We start from the raw sequence: 11716 nt of genomic DNA on the forward strand, positions 1-11716 counted from the left end.
CGGACTGCAGTGGGCGAGGTCGGTGATCAGCTGTGCTCCACTTTGGAGCTCTCAAAGTGGGCGCCATTGGGAATCGAAGCGTCATGATGGAGTATTCAGCAGCTCGTGAGAATGTATTAGCATACGCCTGGTATATGAGTACTTTACGCCAGACGGTCTTTGCACGAGGGATTATCTCAATGGACATCGATGTTGATGTTGATTGAACGCTGTTACCTTCCAGCCCGCCTGTGGTGTGGAGCCGAGAACGTTTGGGTGGATTGCACTTTCAACGACTGCGCCGGAGTCTCCACCAGTGCTGGTGCCAGTATATTCTTCTCACAGGTGCAGTGAGAATCGCAGAGCACGCTTGATCAGGCCACATTATCGGAGGCGACAATACTGCTTTTCACGGAGCGCCAAGCTCAAAAAGGTCGTCGCCGTCCACAGGGAGCTGCTAACTTAAGCGAGATGTAATTCAACCACACCTCGCGGCTTCGCATCCCCTGCTTGGCAATCACATCTGGCTCTAATGCAAGTGACGATGAACGAACTCCATCTCGTCCCCACATGTCACTTCTAGCTTGAGTCTCGCGACCACTGCCGCTTCGATGATTGATGAGGCGGGCAGCGAAAATCCTCAACCCGGCTGCTGAAACACTGTAGACGAGTCTGTTGGTGCGCATTCGCAATCCTCAGGGCTACGGGAGTTGATGGCACGGGAAGTTACGCTGCTCCTCGCGTGTCGTATGTGGCCACGCGACAGAAGATCGCAAACTGTGGCTTTACGCAGTTGTCTGGAGCGTGCGATCACCCCAATGAGATTGAGATGAGCACAGAGGCTACATCCGAGGACTGAGGTTTTACAGGATGGCTGATATATCGAACAAAAGCGCCTCCAGCATGCATCTGGCAGGGGAACACTGTAGTTACTGAACTTCGACCCCGAGCTTTTCGATGTCGTGCATGTGTAGGCTGCGTCGTCGTGGTTTCTGTATGCACTGTAGTTCCATCAAATCTGCCTACCGTGATGAGCAGTTCGAGAATAGAAGTAGAACGTCGCCGCTGTTGTCATCGCTCCGGGAGCTGCTGCAGGAGAGGGCGTTTGGCGTCAGTCTTCATCTTCTCCCCTCGGTTGACTGACTCGCTGGCAGCAAACGTCCATCTGACAGTAGTGCAGAATTGTGGTGTGCTGATGCTTCCGACTCCTTTATCATAGGACATGTTGGTCTAGATGGTGGGGAGAAGGTATTGGCTACGACGTTCCCATGGCGATCATGGCTGTAAGTAGCATTATCCAATAGCAGAGCGGAGCCTCTCTTTCGGCCAACACCTTGCGGCGAAGGCGAACCTCCCAACCTGTGCAACGGTGCCCGATCATTGAAGAGTGTGGAGCATCGGGGAAGCTGTCCTAGATGGACAGGTCGCTGCGAATACGCTGGTATAATTCGTCGAACCCTGGTGCGAGGACAGCTGCTCGAGCATGACCCCAAGGACTTAAGCCCGAAAAAGCTGCAGCGGATGGCGCCCGGCATGCATACCGACGCGCTAGTGGAAAGGGAGGCAGAGGCAGGGTGGAGATCGTCGTGAGGCGCGTGCCGAGTCGCAGGTTGTTTGTGAACCCGCTGGCAGTCCCTCGCCGCCGTGGATCTGACATGAGGGGCGCGGGCAGACGCGACGCCTGGCCCGCCGCTGGTGATGAGAGGAGCTGGGGGCGGAAGGAAGGCAGCGCCCCTTCGCGGTCTCGCATGTGAGGGCAAAATTTCACATCTGATGAAGCTTTGCGTGGCTCCGTGGCTAAAAAGCCGTTGCCGGCGCGTCAAAGCATCTCCAGGGGCGACGTGCGCTAGGGACCGACAGTCACCACATTGGAGCGCTCGTCACGGCACGGATGCGCTGTGCTGCGCGCTGAACCACGAGCGGCGACATTTTTATAATTGCTGTGCCAGCTGCGACCCGAGCGTTGCACAGACGGCCGGACACGCACGAGCTAGCCAGCGCCGCGGGTACTGGACTCCCCTCCTCGGCCTGGGGTCTGATATCTCTCATCATATCGCACCGCACGTCTGCCTCTGCGCCCGCCGCGACGCCGTGGTCGCGTTTCAGCATACGCGACCAACTGGACCACGATACCCACGCCGCCGCCCTCTCCAGCAGCCCGGCACTCAATCAGCGCCGACAGGCATCCCGGCCGAGCTTGTCTCGCTTCATCATCGCCCGCGTCTACATCCCTGCCGTCTGGACTTGGAGGCACGGAACTAAAAGCAGTGCCCCGAACCATCGCCTGCGCCCTTCTTCCACCCAGTCGGCCAGACGGCGCGGACGACACTGACGGACGGCGCGAGAGAGAGAGCGCGCGCGCACGCCAGAGAGCCCGCCGGCCTGCTGCCACCACCACCGCTGCGCTGCCCTCTTCCCACGCTCAATCAATGACCACGTCTCGCGACCGATCCCAGTACTGCCCTTCGGCGAGGCGATGACCAGCCAGACCACCACAGGACCACAGGACCACCTCACCCGCCCCGACATGAGCATGCGATGAGCTCGACCACCACCATGACATCGACACTTCCGCGAACGCCGCGACCACCGCCCTCGGGGCCCCTCCCCGCCTTACCTGTGTACAAGACACGAAACAAGTCGCCCGACACCACCTCCTCCGAGTCCAGGCCGACGTCCATTGCTTCTCAACCCCGCACCACCTCCACCAGTACCGCCACGACCCCTAAGCGGACAGCCATTCCTTCACGATCAGTCACCACTTCAGGACTGCCCACGCCGGGCAAGACCTCCAAAGCCCATTCCACTCCTTCCGTTCCCACATTGAGGACGACCTCAACAGACTCACCGATCCCTCCACCCTCGCCCGCTCCCTCGGGAATTGCGATCCCTAAGACGGTGCGCAAAACTACGAGCATTGGGCAGTTTCCGATGCCACCGAAAGGTACCCCACGAGTATCGAGTTTGCCGCCGAGTCCCTTGTCTACCGCTCAATCCACCTCATCCACCGAAAATCTGCCAGTACCTGCCGTTCCGCCGAAGAGCAAGCAGCGTGATGGAGGCGTGAAGCATAGCAATTCGGAAAATGGCCTTAGGAAGCCCAAAGCTCGCAGTTCAGGATACGGTCTGCGAACGAAACCCTCGAATGCATCACTCGCTTCGGCTGCTGCCCCGAGCTTGCTCAATGGTAACAATGGGGGCTCGCGGCACCATGATAGCCTGCTGAGTGTTCCATCGCCGCCCGTGAGTCGACCGTCGTCCGCAGCCGGCTCTTATCAGACTGATGCAACGATTGTTGAAGATGCTGGCGATGAGACCGGAGATCGAGGTCGGGGCCGACGGTCCAGTGCTTCAACAAAAGCGAAAAGAGATTCTGAAGTAGGGAAAGATGCCAAAGGCAACGTGCTCGTTAGCGTTCGAGTAAGACCGGATGCCGGCAGCGAAGATAAGCCTGAAGGCGAATGGATGGTAGACGGCAGAAGGTCACTCATCTCCTACCGAGGAAAAGAGGGAGGCGATTACCGCTACGACAATGTCTTTTCGCCCAATGATGGAAACTCCAAGGTGTACGACAACGCGGCGAAACGTCTCGTGAGGCGCGTGATGGAGGGTTACCACGGGACAGTATTTGCCTATGGAATGACCGGAACGGGAAAGACATTTTCGATGCAAGGGACAGCTACTCAGCCTGGTGTCATTCCACTTGCTATCACTGACATCTTTTCATATATTCGCGAAAACCCAAGCAGGGAATTTCTCTTACGAGTCAGCTATCTGGAAATTTACAACGAGAAAATTTACGATCTTCTCAGTCAGACCACTGCTGGTCAGACACAAGAAGAGATCAAGCTGCGGGAGGACAGCAGACGTGGAGTCTATGCGACTCCGTTGAAAGAAGAAATCGTGCAGTCTCCCAATCAGTTGTTACGTGTCATCGCACGAGGTGATCAGGCACGAAGGACTGGCAGCACTCAATTCAACGCGAGATCCTCACGATCGCACGCCGTCGTGCAAATCGTGGTAGAGTCTCGAGAACGGACGACGAATCATGGCCCTCACTTTGAGAAGGAAGTTCGCAGGGGCGACAAGATCATGCCTGGCGGCGTTCTCGTGTCCACCCTGTCCTTGATCGATCTTGCTGGCTCCGAGAAGGCCGCAGAAGATAAGGAGCGCCGGACTGAGGGTGCTCACATCAACAAGTCTTTGCTCACTCTAGGCACAGTTATTGCGCGTCTGTCGACCGAGGATGAGAAGGACGGAGCGAAGCCTGCGGACAAGGAGAAGGCCACGAAGCACCTACCGTATCGCGACAGCAAGCTCACCAGACTTCTGCAAGGTGCTCTGTCTGGAAACTCGCTAGTGTCTATCCTATGTACGATACAGTTGTTATCAGCCAACACATCTGCGGCGCAGTCCAGCTCGCACACAGGCGAGACGCTGAACACGCTCAAGTTTGCGAGTAGAGCCAAGAACAACATTATCAGTCATGCGAAGAAGAACGAGTCGCTCGCCAACCCGGGAGATCCCAACAGCAGAGCACTACTCGACCGGTACCGAATGGAAATCCAGGACCTGCGAAAACAGCTGGCCCAGCAAAACCAGGTCAAAGACCAGGCGGAAGAAAAGGAGCAGATTGAGGAAGATCGTGAGCTCGAGGAGCAGCTGGAGCGGGAAGAGAAACACAGGCATGAAGAGCAAATGCTCGAAATGCAGCTGGCGCGTACAGCTTTGAAGGAGCGGATCAGCCACCTGAATCGTCTTATCCTGTCTTCAAGGTCCATTGGTGTCAACTCTGGGCGTTTCTCCAGCGCCAGTCTTCCTTTCAATCCCCGAATCAGTGCCATCAGCGCCACACAGTCGGAATTTGGCAGGCCAGTGAGCGTGCGAAGCCGAGAGAGCCACTATCGCGACAGCACCGCCACACTCGACGCTAGTCCAACTATTGAGGCTCCAGTATCTGCGGACTCGATCGGCACGGCCTTGTCGAGCGGATGCGTCACAGTGGGAACCATTCCAGGGGCTCAAATCGGTCAGATGATCGAGGAGGACACACCCGGCCTCACTGAGGATGAGGGCGACTATTCCGGCGCACACGAAGAGGACGGAACGGATAATGCCAGCCTGTTGCAGCAGAACCGAATGTTGCAGGCTGATCTTGCCGACAAAAACCGATACATCGCCACGTTAGAGAAGCGCTTGTTGCAGGCACGACGGACGAGCCATAGCCGCGTTAGCATGGCCTTCGCCGCTCGTGTCGGTGTACCCGAAGAAGGTTCCCTTGAAGCGCTGTTGCGAGACAAGGATCGTGAACTCGAAGACTTGCGCGCGAAATTGGATGATCAGACGGCGATGGTGACGGCACTTCGGAGCGCTGCGCGTAAGCGCGAGATGATCGATCGCAGAAAGAGCCACCAAACCGCCACCAGTGACGATACAGCCAGGCCTCCAACGTCAGCTTCTGCCACCGATAGAGTGGCGGATTTGTCCACCTTGCCATTCAACAGGAACAGTTCTCACTCCTCGATCAGATCTCGTGTGCAGTCGAACGGCCATCGCAGCACCTCATCCAACGCCAGTCGGTCCAGCGCCAGTGCCGTGAACTTTTCCAAGACACCTCTCTCTCCCGTGTCCATTCTCAGCCCGTCCCATTCCTTCAGCAACTCGCGCGAAAGCAATACCCTGCAGGCCTTTGCTCAGCGGGAGCATACTGCGAGTCGTCGCAAGAGCGTGGACGAAATGACGCAACTCCTCGACCAGATGATCCAAGACAAGGTTGAGAGCGGACATCTTGTCCGAGGCGGAGAGCGCGACTCGATCAGAATTCGACATGACACGGTGCTGGGAAGCGGCAACCATGCAACTGCGATTGAGGACGATTTGAAATGACTATCCTTCCGTGATGATGACGCCTGACGACCTGGACGTATACGGCCATTTCCGCCTTGGGCTGCTTCCAACCATGGACAGTCGTATGGCACGCACACGCCATAAAGCATGGCTTGGACCACCTTTGCGATCGATCGTTGTGGGCAGCCGGCGCTGTTGACATCGCGATGGAGCGCGCAGGGGTCCTTCCATATGTATTACTTTCATCCTTCCCTGATGCTTGGACATTTTTTGATTTTGGACGCAGCCAGCGAGCGATACCCCTTCCCGCGAAAGAGTATAATCCTATCCTTTCGGGTTTCTCCTATTTTCTCTTCTTGTACTATGTGTGTAAATATTCAGTTGGTTGGGAGGTTGTTGTGGGTGGTGCTGCGTTGTTGGACCGCAAGCTTTTTTTGCTTCCTTTTGGATGACATGTTGCCAATATTATGAGCTTCTTCGGGATACAGATCGGTAGACAGAAACGAAAGACAACACGACGACGACACTGGCGACAGTACGGCTGGTTGGGAATCGCTTCATATACTTATCTTATGTTTCCTCGAGTGCATTCATAGCGATACGCTGAAGCATATCATGTCCACGTGCTAGAGCAAGCCCTGGCGGTTGTGATGGCGGCAAAAATGCCATATCACTTTTCTCTTGGCTGTTCAGGCGCTTCGGATGGGGTTTGTCATTGGCACGTGGTTGTTGTGGCGGCGCCGTTTGAGAAGTCTTTTGCCGCAACAGTCTGTGACAGTTGCTCGATGTAGGAGGTGATGCTTTGACCAGGCGCAATTCTCAATCCGAAACGGGAATAATATATCTTATGGCGTATTGATCTACTCGATGCTACTGGCCAGCGCGTCGGGAGATCAATTTCAATTTGTTCAAACGTACCCTGTTTATCCTGAGACGCACGTTCCCTCGAATGGTTTGGAGGCGCATGGTGCCGTTTATGCCAGACCCCCAAACGTGTCGAGCATGTTTTGATGTTTTGCAGTGGTGTTGTGTCAAGTTCTCTTAAGCGATGCTTCAGATGTGTGACATGTGGAATGAGCGAGAAGATCGGAAGACGCGTGTGCTGCGTTGCTCTCGCTACACTGGGAGATACAGTAGTAGTGATCACCTATAGCAGGATTGCCTCATTCGTATTACTGTGGTGCTGTTAGCCTCATCTTAGTCGACAGCATGTCCTTGTTTGATGACGTAGCACGACGGAGACTCGTGTTTAGAGGACGGATCATCTCTGCGGGCCGAGATCGGGTAAGGGATGGGCCTGAAACAGGATCAGCTTTCGCAATGGAGGAGAGAGTTGCTGATCAACAGTACATCGCTGGACTGGGGAGAAAGAGGAGTGGGTTCCTGTGGCAGAGGTGGAACAAGATCGGTCGCAGTCGCCTCCAAGCCGCCGTGGGGAGGAGGAACACGCACCTCTCGCGCCGCGGCACGATATAGCACGACACACCAGCACACCTCACGTGCATTCCACCCTCACGCACCGGCTCGTTTCAGCTTGACGCACTGGCGCACTCCGGCGTGAACCCTGCGTTTGGGCAGAGCAGAGCGCACCTCTCTTCCCCCAAACCCTCCACTCCTGCGCCGGCCACCGCGGCCGCTGACTGGGCGAACCATCATCCGCATCAAACCACCCGAAACTCCCCATTACGTCTGATCTGCAGTCCACGGAGACGGTGCAGAAACGAAGACACGGAGAAGCAGCAGGGAAAACGGTCCCGAGTAAAAGGATCGAAACATCGCTCCGATTTCAGGTTGGTTCGCGTTGTACAGCGTTTCTCAATCTCTTGATCTCTCTCTATCGTGCGCACAATCCCTTCAGCATCATATTTTCTTCAGAACTCTATCTGCGCGGTCGCCCAGGGTGCGACCTTCTTCTTGGACCTGCCTGCTCTGCTTTGCTCTGCTACTAATCGACACACAGAGCTGGTCTCTTCTCGTCACCCACCTTGACCGCCACCTTCCTTTCCTTGGTAGCTCGCCGTTCGTCAGACTCGCAGGTCGCGTACACCTCACAGCTCAGCTTGCTCTGAGAGCTGCACATTCGCTTTTCTATTCCTGTCGTGCTGCTTCCCGGACCCACGGTCTCTCTCTGGCTTCGCATACTTTTCTCTACTGGTCCTGGATCTTGACGCAGCAGCTTGAGGTGTGCTCGAGCATGCTTTCGACTCTGCAGTTACGAACCTTTGCTTCCCCCCACCGAATACACTTCTCTGCCCGTGACTGCTGAGTCGAGCAAATTTCAATCAACATGCGCGACCGCCGGAACACAACCCTCTCGATGTCATCGAATGACTCGACCCACTCTACTCCGACGAGAACTTCGAATGACGTGTACGATGAGAAGAAGTTCGATGACTTCCCAGACTCACCCATCTTACCGGCGCCCGCAACGACGAAGGAGAACTCCTCCCGGCCGAGGACTGGGAAGGCAATGGCGGCGAAATTGGTGTTGGTGGTCTGCGGCTTATTGATGTTGTGGCGGTATCTATGCGGGTCATGGATGTATACGGTCGCCATTCCTCAACCAACGGAGGCTCAGAGACAGTCCCAGGCCGATATGGAATGGATTGCTGCGAATGCACTGCCCGAGGAACCGACTGCGCTGGTAGTTGCCGACCCAGTGGGAACTTCCAAATGGACGATATCGATCCCTCACAGCTACAGCTTCCCTCTATCGAACCACTATTACAAGGACATATGCTCGCAAGGCGACACTATGCGTACAGGATTGACCAACGACGCGGGATTCGCCGGCGGGCAGCACTGGTGGCACCGCAATGGATACTTCGCCAAGGACTCGACGTATCTCGACATTGAGGAAGCCGAGAATCTGGGAGCATTGCCGAAAACTAAAGCTGATGTCTCGAATGTGTGTGAGACTAGCATGACCTTCGTTCTGGATGACGAAGAAGCAAGTTTTGGCAAATCTCTCCTACTGCTATGGATGAGCTATGGCCTCGCCAAGCAGGAAGGACGAGCATTCTTCATTGACGACTCGACGTGGGCTTGGGGCAAATACTCGTCGTACTTTCGACCACCGCCCATGCCGAACTGTGCCCGTCCGCCGCCCCATCAGATGGTGCCTTGTCCGCAAAGCGCAAAGCACGTCGTCGTGTCGTCGGCCACTGCAACTTGGAGTTTCGGCTCTGCATTCGAAAAGGAGTTCCGCAGCATGCATCGACACGGCGTAGCTGCTCAACATCGCATCTTCCAGCTTGCTCGCACCGGCTACGAGGCACTCTTTGAGCTCACCGGCGAGGATGCTCTATACTTCTCATCGCGAATGGCTCAATTACAAGACGATGCTGCCAAGCATCACAGCTCCATTGTCAGCGTGCAGATCCGACGAGGTGACCTTCATCCTTTCGAATACGAGTACAGCCGAGACTACCTGCCGCTGGAGAGGTATGCAGATGGTGCGCGGTCACTGCTACAATCGATACATGACAAAGATAGCAACGCGCCTGAACTCGACTCCGCGGGGACCTCTCTCGTCCTCGCCTCGGATGACCCAGGAATCATTAGCTCCACGGAGCTCGAACAAGCCATAGCACCACTCAATGTCCAGCGAGCCCAACAGCGGATCCAGCTTGCCACCAAGGATACTCTGGACCACACATCTCCTCGAAAGTCCCAACGAGCTCCAGGCTCAGCATACATTAAACACGTAGACGAAAACACCGGCTGGGAAGGCGGCTTCTTCAGCGGTCTTTTCTTCTCCCTCGGTGGCGGGAAGGACGGCTCGCGAGATCAAGCGATCCAAATGCGACAGTTCGTCGGACGAGCTTATGTGCTCGATCTCGCGATCCTTGGCGCGAGCGATGGTGTGGTATGTGCCATCAGCAGCGCCACCTGCCGTGCGGCTGCGGTCATGATGGGATGGCATGCGGTGAGGGAACGCCGATGGCTTAATGTCGACGACGGGAGGTCGTGGAGCTGGAATGGAAGACGATGATCAAACGCATCTTGTGTATAAGTATTTCTGTGTGTTCAGCATTGGGCTCGTGTGTGCATAACTCTGGCATTGACAGCATTGGCATTTTGCATTCTGCATAGCGGGTGGGAGTGAGACAAAACCAAGATACCCTTCGTTTTTTGATAGTTCAATTTCTCGAATGAAATGCACGAAGTCTGATCGAATGCGGAAACTTCCATTTGGCATCGTTTCATCTCAACCCCCATCTCTCCCAAATCCCCTTCAACCTCCCACTAGCCCTCTTACTAATACACATCGCTGGATCTATATCCAGTAACCCTTCACACCCATCGAGCGCAAGAGCTGCCAGAGCCAAATAGCTATGATACAAATCTGGTAAATCTCCTGGAAATTTCCCGAAACCTCCTAAGATGGGGTTTTGCGTCTTTTCGAGAAGGTAGCGTTGGAGCCGGCTTTTGCAGTAGAGTTGAGGGGCAGACATGAGGTGGAATGAGGCGCCTGCCCAGAAGGCGTAGCAGGTATCGGCGACTTTGTTTGTGCGGCCGTTCATGCCGGCGTCGGTTGGTCCGAAGGGGAAGCCGGTGGTGGTGTTGAGAGTGGATTTGTCGGGGCTTTGGTGGACTGGATCGGAGACTGGGAAGGAGGCTGTTGTGGGGAGTTCGGTTTTGAGGTTGGACATGGGAGAGTCTGTGGCGAGTTCTGTTTTGGGTTTTTCAGGTGAGGGTTCGGCAGGTTGATCAAATTGTTGTTCTTGTTCGCGTTCGGAGTCTTCTTCTATTTCTTCCTCCTCTTCGAGCTCTTCGAGGTCGGTTTGGCGTTCGATCAGCCAACGTATTGTGGCATCGGGATCTGAAGGAGCTGTAAGGGCGGCGTTGGTGTTTGGTGGTTCTTTCGAAGTGGCGAGGCGCCCAATGAATTTCAATGCGCCCAGAGAGCAGAACTCGTAGCCGGCGTGAGGTTCGTGGTATGGGTAGTCGGCGATGCCGCCATCGTAGGACTGCTATGAAATCAGTCTGTTGTCACAGCGCATTGTTTCCTGATCACACGTACCTCTGCGAGTCGGACGCACTTCACGAACGCATCGATATCAATATCATCGATAGTGACGCCGTCCACCTCCAAAGGACCAACGTGTTCGCCACGCAGGATATATCGAATGCCAGCTGCACAGTATCCGAATCTGGGATCCAGACCGCCATTGATTTGCCCATCGATAATCGTCTCGCCGAAAGAGCCACCAGGCCGTTGAATGCGGCGAATCCATTGTAATGTCTCTATCCGTCGTACTCGTTCCAAATCATCGCCTGCACAGAGCAAAGCCGAAAGCGCAAAGTACGTTGCTGGCAAGTTTGCAGGATCCCACTTGGCGTTGGTTTCGTTCCGTAGTTCTCCAAAATCTGTCCCAGGCCACATACGGAAGCCACCTTCGGGATGCTGGCATCGGTAGATCCAGTTGATGTAGTCATCTCGTTCGCTTTCCGTCGTCACATCGTGTAAAGAATCGAGCAGATCCAGAGCAGAGAGCATGAAAAAGCCCAGGTACATGCGATTGCTCTCATTGCCGGTATAGTGGTGGGGGAGTAATGTCTTGATACATCTCTTCCAAAACTTGACTTGTCTGGCCTAGAGGGGACGTTGAGTTTTGGTTTGCCGCCACTCGTGGCGGGATTCGCCTCTCGTGAAACTCACCTTATCCAGAGACACCGGCTTGGTGAGGTCGATGCTCATGATGGACAGACGTGGAAGATGATGCCGGATCTCGGATCCATGAGCGACGGAAATATGCTCGTGGTGAGAACAATATGAACCTGCTCCACGTCGTTCTGAGTCGAGAGGAATGTCTCTGGACGGAGTACAAAGTACCAGCAGATTGGTAAACGCCAAGACTTTCTCCACGGCCCGGAATTACTGTAT

The 11716-nt window shown here is 55.2% G+C and overlaps 3 protein-coding genes across 3 annotated transcripts; 2 read left to right on the forward strand and 1 right to left on the reverse strand.

Moving 5' to 3' along the window:
• Positions 1-2517: 2517 nt before the first annotated feature.
• On the forward strand, positions 2518-5865 carry CKM354_001272300 (uncharacterized protein; the record flags this gene model as incomplete). The annotated part of the gene is made up of 1 exon (XM_044808248.1): positions 2518-5865. The coding sequence occupies one exon, from the start codon at positions 2518-2520 to the stop codon at positions 5863-5865; it is 3348 nt and encodes a 1115-aa protein (XP_044664183.1).
• Positions 5866-8113: 2248 nt separating this feature from the next.
• CKM354_001272400 (uncharacterized protein) lies at positions 8114-9820 on the forward strand (the record flags this gene model as incomplete). The annotated part of the gene is made up of 1 exon (XM_044808249.1): positions 8114-9820. The coding sequence occupies one exon, from the start codon at positions 8114-8116 to the stop codon at positions 9818-9820; it is 1707 nt and encodes a 568-aa protein (XP_044664184.1).
• A 211-nt stretch (positions 9821-10031) lies between these two features.
• On the reverse strand, positions 10032-11530 carry CKM354_001272500 (uncharacterized protein; the record flags this gene model as incomplete). The annotated part of the gene is made up of 3 exons (XM_044808250.1): positions 10032-10799; positions 10853-11425; positions 11492-11530. The coding sequence occupies 3 exons, from the start codon at positions 11528-11530 to the stop codon at positions 10032-10034; spliced, it is 1380 nt and encodes a 459-aa protein (XP_044664185.1).
• Between the last annotated feature and the right edge of the window lie 186 nt (positions 11531-11716).

Source organism: Cercospora kikuchii, assembly GCF_019650295.1.
Source record: "Cercospora kikuchii DNA, contig_00009, whole genome shotgun sequence".
NCBI classification, from domain to species: Eukaryota; Fungi; Ascomycota; class Dothideomycetes; order Mycosphaerellales; family Mycosphaerellaceae; genus Cercospora; species Cercospora kikuchii.